The sequence below is a fragment of the Salvelinus alpinus genome, chromosome 24 (assembly GCF_045679555.1).
Source record: "Salvelinus alpinus chromosome 24, SLU_Salpinus.1, whole genome shotgun sequence".
Lineage (NCBI taxonomy): Eukaryota > Metazoa > Chordata > Actinopteri > Salmoniformes > Salmonidae > Salvelinus > Salvelinus alpinus.
Genome location: NC_092109.1, coordinates 4,845,352 through 4,852,358, shown reverse-complemented (window position 1 = coordinate 4,852,358; position 7,007 = coordinate 4,845,352). Strand labels below are relative to the sequence as shown.

The 7,007-nt window shown below is 39.1% G+C and overlaps 1 protein-coding gene across 1 annotated transcript; it reads left to right on the top strand.

The window, feature by feature from the left end:
* Nucleotides 1-560: 560 nt before the first annotated feature.
* On the top strand, nt 561-6,254 carry LOC139551735 (interleukin-1 beta-like). The gene is made up of 7 exons (XM_071363043.1): nt 561-889; nt 1,015-1,050; nt 1,710-1,761; nt 3,629-3,851; nt 4,092-4,274; nt 4,422-4,558; nt 4,703-6,254. The coding sequence occupies exons 2-7, from the start codon at nt 1,019-1,021 to the stop codon at nt 4,913-4,915; spliced, it is 840 nt and encodes a 279-aa protein (XP_071219144.1). The 5' UTR covers nt 561-889; nt 1,015-1,018; the 3' UTR covers nt 4,916-6,254.
* Nucleotides 6,255-7,007: the final 753 nt, after the last annotated feature.

Below are 7,007 nucleotides of genomic sequence, written 5' to 3'. Positions count from 1 at the left end.
TGACGAGGTGAAAAATATGTTGATGTGCCCTTAAGCAAGGCACTTAACCCTAATTGCTCTGGATAAGAACATTTGCTAAATGACTAAAATGTAAATGTCAATCTCTAGCCTAATAAACTGCATGGTTTCCCAAGTCGTAGTGGGAGGACCACACACCATACCATCACGCGACTCCAAGATTACTTAGTTGGTTATTATATCAATATTTGAGCATAAAGGCGTTTCCACCGCCATTTCTCGCATAATGAATTTTACTCACACAAAAAGATCTGACTGCATTTATTTATTTTTATAGAGTATGATTTTACTCACATAAAAACTGTAGATGGAAACGTGTAAGTGACAATTATTTGTACAATTCAATGGATGTTTTGTGCACAAAGGTGATGACTAAAGTGTTTTCTTAGGGTATTTCAAATCTGATATCTTTATGTGGCAATCTGTGGAATTTGTCTTTCTGGGCCGAAAGTCAGTTAAAATGCAGTACGGAAGTAAGACTGTACGAAAAGTCGAAATCATGCTTCGAGACCGGAACCCTGGCAGCTTGGATGAAACTCTGGAAAGTGCGTTTACTTTTTCGACCACGTTCAGCGGAAGTGCGGGGGTTTCGTCTGTTCTAGACACAGGTAGTCTATGGCCGTGTTCGAGAGGATCAACCCCGCAATGTATCATGGGTGAAATTTTGAATGACTGACTGATCTACAAATTAGAACGAGGCTTTATTTATCATTCAAGGTGATTTTTAGATCAGTCATTCGGCAGTCGCTTGCGGTCGTTATGATGCTCTCGTAAACAGTCGATTTAAAGCGTGCGTCTTGGCACGTTATACACCAGTTTCACACTTCAAGTCCGACAGACAACTCTTCCAGCATATATACTCTCTCTAAAGGTGAGCTATTTAGAAAAACGTACTTAACTTTTTAAAATACATTTTTGAAATATACAATACAATTCATTTCAAGTATTTTACGGTCATCTCAAATGACAGTGATTTTTGTTCGCATTTTCTCTCAGAATCATGGACTTCGATTTAGCTGACGCTCTGCCGAGGTAGGTTGTCTAACTTGATTTCTGAGGAATACTGTATCAATTGCCGTTCTTACACTATGTTTTTTGTTTGAATTTATTTATTACCCTTCCGGTAAATATATATAGCCTACAGTCAAATATCCTAATTGAAGATGACACGAATAAATCATTACCTTAAAAGGGAAATTTGAGATTGCTACATGTTTGGACTTTTAAATGAATGATATATAGCCATTGATTCTTGCAGAATATAACTGCCTCGTGAGATTCGTTCAACTGTCTTAAAACCTCTTCAGAACCCAGAATATAGCTTGTTTTACTCCATTGTTTGTAAAAAATTTAATTGTAAACAAAGACTGTATAGCCTCAACGCATGGTTCAATATATAATTTTGATATCATGTCAGTCCTTGCATCCATAGCCCTGTCTATGAATTTGATGGTGGTTACAGTTCTCCAGCCACATTCCTCAGCTGTGTTATTGCTTGAACGGCAGATTGCCTATTTCCAATTTGCTGGTGTATATGCAGTTTTCACAAACCTAGTTTGTCTAGTTATTTAAAAAAAAAAAAGTTTTTAGAAATGGTTAGACCCACCTCCTATACAAAAATTAGCTTGTTTATCTGAGTTTGAATAGGAAGATGGTATTTTAGGCTAACATCTTAAGTTTTCTCTCTACAGCTCATATTCGAGTATGGAGTTTGATACCGAATACCGCCCGCCTGATGCGAAGGTAAGACATTTTGTTAACCTTGCATCAAAAAGAATGGCAAGCGCCACAAGGATTAGGATACACCAGTTGTAGACTTTAGACGGAGCATCACAAACGTAGGTTGAGTGTGTTTTTACTAGAGGTCGACCGATTATGATTTTTCAATGTCGATACCGATTATTGGAGGACAAAAAAAGCCAATACCGATTAATCGGCCGATTTATATTTTAAAAAAAATATATGTTTTAATATATATATATATCATACACACACATTTTTGTAATAATGACAATTGCAACAATACTGAATGAACAATGAACACTTTTATTTTAACTTAATATAATACATAAATACACACACACGCACACAGCTCTGAAGTGACAATGATACTGAAGAGTCTGCTTAGGAGACAAATACTCTCAACTGTTTGAATAAAAATAGAGTTTAAGTTACCTGTGATAAATGTTGAAAACAAAAACTTTCATTTCTATATGCAGGAAATCCTATTTTAATAATGGGCATGGTAAGAATTGACAACCAAAGTGCGAGTCATAATTCCCATGACACCTTCTAGCAAAATCTGAAAAGCGGTTCCTTCATTTATTCCATAGGATATTTTTAGATTCACTTAAAATAAGGTCTGTGTTTCGTGTAGGCTTACATCACCGTGCCAATTTTATAACTGTGTAGATATCCATAGGACAAGGTAACTCTGATCAATATAAGCTTAGAGAAAAAAAATTGTAGAGTGGATTTATGAAAATATGTTGACAAACGTTACCTTATCCTAGTGAGATTTACACGGGTATCAAAACGTCGAGGCGGTTTAAGCCTGCACGAAACACAGACCTTATTTGAAGTAGATCAAGACATTCTCTATGGAAGACATGGCCGGTAAAATAACGAAGGAACCCCTTTCAAATTCAGCCGCAAGTTATTACAGGAATTATAACGCGTCGACTATTTCTCTCTAAACCATATACCTTTGACTAATCCGGAAACTATCACCTCGAAAACAAAACGTTTATTCCGTTCCGTATTTTATCTAAAGGGTGGCATCCATGAGTCTAAATATTCCTGTTACATTGCACAACCTTCAATGTTGTCATAATTACGTAAAATTCTGGCAAATTAGTTCGCAAAGAGCCAGGCGGCCCAAACTGTTGCATATACCCTGACTCTGCGTGCAATGAACGCAAGAGAAATGACACAATTTCACCTGGTTAATATTGCCTGCTAACCTGGATTTCTTTTAGCTAAATATGCAGGTTTAAAAATATATACTTGTGTATTGATTTTAAGAAAGGCATTGATGTTTATGGTTAAGTACACATTGGAGCAATGACAGTCATTCATTGATTGTTTTTTTTATAAGATAAGTTTAATGCTAGCTAGCAACTTACCTTAGCTTACTGCATTCGCTAACAGGCAGGCTCCTCGTGGAGTGCAATGTAATCAGGTGTTAGAGCATTGGACTAGTTAACTGTAAGGTTGCAAGATTGGATCCCCCGAGCTGACAAGGTTAAAAATCTGTCGTTCTGCTCCTGAACGAGGCAGAACGTTCCTAGGCCGTCATTGAAAATAAGAATGTGTTCTTAACTGACTTGCCTAGTTAAATAAAGATTAAATAAAGGTGTAAAGAAAAAAAAAAGGGCAAATCGGCGCCCAAAAATACAGACTTCCGATTGTTATGAAAACTTGAAATCGGCCCAGATTAATCGGCCATTCCGATTAATCAGTCGACCTCTAGTTTTTACATAAGGAGGACCAATAAGGTACTCTTTGATATTAAATTGCCTTAAGTGGTGGCATGTTCAACAGAAGAAAAAAAATCGTAGTGATTTTTTTTCCTTCTACATGGACTCTCATTTCTGATGTATGTGTGTAGAGTGGACCAGAGACGGAGCGCTGTGGGCTGCACGCGCCCCTGAACCTCGACTTGGAGGTTATCCTACAGCATCGGGGAGGCATGAGACAGGTGGCTCACCTGGTGATTGCGCTGCATCGAATGAAAAACCCCTTCCGGAAGTCCGACTCCACACACACTCCTCTGGACGTGGAGTGCACCGACGAGCAGTTTTGCAGCATCATCATGGATAACCTGCTGGAAGGTACCTAGGCTGCCGTGCCGTTTCATGTCAATTCTGGAACTAAACTGAAATTCAATTTCCACATTTTCCTCATATGAATGAAATTTACCCCTAACCCTGGACTCTATACTCTTTGATTATACTGTACTGCTTTTCAGTTATTTTAGGCCCAGTTCCCTAAACAATTAATTTGATTGACGGTCCTTGTCCTGTGTCTCCTGTTTTCCCCCTCCACTGCCCCCTCCCTCCTCCTCTGTGTAGAGTGTGTGATGGTCCCGATCCAGGAGCCAAGGGGAGCGGTGACCAAAAAAGAAAGGGGGACCTTCGAGCAGATTGGCAGCCCCGAGCAGTATAGCCTGTGTGACCATCACCAGAAGAGCCTGGTGTACTGCCACAGAACCATGGAGCTGAAGGCCGTCACAATCCAGGGAGGCAAACGGAGAGGTAGGCTAACTGCCAAACAACACCGCAAGCACATTGCAAGCTTTGTTTTTAGGCAGCCTTTACCAAAATCGGCAACATCATAGATGAATGTTAAAAAATTACAAAAATAGTGAAGATGCCATTTAACTCTTTCTCTCTCATTCTCAGCGAGGTTCAACCTCTCCAAGTATAGTAATGCTAGCACCACCACCAATCAGGCCCTGCCAGTTGTCTTAGGGATAGACCAATGGAACCTCTCCTGCTCCAAGCAGGCAGACAGCGCAACTCCTGTCCTACAGTTGGAGGTCGGTCTCTCACTAACTCACTCACTTAGTCACATGCAGGTACTCACTCACATGTATCACTCAAACCCACACCTCACCGCATCATCCTAATCCTTTTCTCCTCCCCCCTCCCCCTCTTTCTCTCTCTTTCTTTCTCTTTCTCAGCGCTGTGAGGACCAGTTAACAACCATCGGGGCTCAGGAAAAAACAGTTCGCTTCCTCTTCTACAAGAATACCACTGGCTTCTCAATGACCACCTTCGAGTCGGCAATGTACCCCGGCTGGTTCATCAGCACCTCACTGGAGCCAAGCCAGCCCATAGAAATGTGTCAGAAACAGGACGCCAGAAAGCTCATGACCTTCATGGTCAAAAACTAAACACACACAATCTGTCCCCATAGTGTATGTACCACGTACAACCAGAGAGAGAGTGCAGGGTGAATCTGAGAAGATAGACCGACTGATATTGTAGAGGAGTTGAATTGATAGAGCTCTGCTTTTCTCAAACTCAAACAGCGTTACATTGTGTGGTAACTAGCTCCTTCCTTAAACCACCACCAATGTTTATTGAAAGTGGTTTGGTTGTAGTGAGGGTGCTTGACCAGCAGATGGTGCTGTGTGTTTATTCTCTCTTCTGCAGTATTGTGTTTTACCTCAGAAGCGATCTTTTGGTGTTTGTTTCATTAGTCGTTGTTGATACCGGCAGTATTTCTGTATTTTGAAAGTTATAAACTTTATTGCTGACATAAATGTTTTGGGGACTATATCAACAATAGACCAATGAAACTAATACCAAAATATCATTATTTGGTGGCGTTTTTTCTTTGACTCTTTAAGGGAAGGCCCAGTTAGAACTGATTGCTCTGTAGGATAGTAACAGGATCAAGAAGACATTGCTTTCGCTTCGCAATGTTTTAGCCACAAATGTAAATGTTCAAAGTGTTACATAAAAATAAAGTAAATTCATATTGAATTCTTTATCTTATGGCTACAGTGCCAAGTATAACATGCATACATTACAGTAGAGTAGAAAAGAGTAGAATCGTTAATAGTTTTTCTAAGCAGTTCTCATTTGTTATTTTTTTTCTACTTTCTGTACTGTCTTGGATACAAGTAATTTTTGAAAATGTCTCTGTTTGTACTCTGACTGAATTATCTGCTTTATATCAGTGAGGAGGAGATTTAATTTTTTTGTATTTCCTAATAGAAAGTGAATCATTACCTTTCATTGTCTAACATTGCAGATGTCATTTTTACTTGGAAGTATTTATTGACATTGAAATTGTGCCTTTTAGTGCTATTTATTTATTTCTATAAGAATGCCAGTCAATCATCACTTTTCTAATATTACCATAAACTTCGTTTTTTATCTCATAATCTAACATTGTACATAAACAGCTAACATCAACTGATGTGTAACACACAATGTTCTTTGTCTTTTAGCGCAAATATTGTTTTTCAATTCTTCAAAATGTACAGTGCCATTCAAAAGTTTGGATTTGATTTGTTTAACACTTGTTGGTTAATACATGATTCCGTGTGTTATTTCATAGTGTTGATGTCTTCACTATTATTCTACATTGTAGAAATAAAGAAAAACCCTGGAATTAGTAGGTGGGTCCAAACTTTCGACTGGTGCTGTATATGTTTTAACATTTCAATGGTTCTATGATGTATTTTACTGTATGTTGGAAATAAAGTTAATCTATTCAATGCATTTGAAAGTTGTTGTGGAGATGTGAGAGCAGAACAGACAATAACATGAGGATGGACGGTCTACCTGAAACTCACAACACCTACCTAAGGTAGGGGAGAGTGGGGTAAGGTGAGAATGTTTGTTGCAATCAGCATCACTCTGTCAAGGGAAATATAGTATTCTTTCTGATAAAGATATCTACATACAGTGCATTTGGAAAATATTCAGACCCCTTGACTTTGTCCACGTTTTTTTACGTTACCGCCTTATTCTAAAATTGGTTCAATAATTTTTCCCCCTCGTCAATCTACACACAATACCCCATAATGACAAAGCGAAAACAAATAAAAAACTGAAATTACATAAGTATTCAGACCCTTTGCTATGAGACTCGAAATTGAGCTCAGGTGCATCCTGTTTCCATTGATCATCCTTGAGATGCTCCTACAACTTGATTGGAGTCCACCTGTGGTAAATTCAATTGATTGGACATGATTTGGAAAGGCACACACCTGTCTATTTAAGGTCCCAGAGTTGACAGTGCATGTCAGAGCAAAACCCAAGCCGTGAGGTCGAAGGAAATGTCCGTAGAGCGCCGAGACAGGATTGTGTCGAGGCACAGATCTGGGGAAGGGTACCAAAAAATGTCTGCAGCATTGAAGGTCCCCAGTGGCCTCCAACATTCTTAAATGGATGAAGTTTGGAACCACCAAGACTCTTTACTAGATCTGGCCGCCCGGCCAGACTGAGCAATTGGGGGAGAAGGGCCTTGGT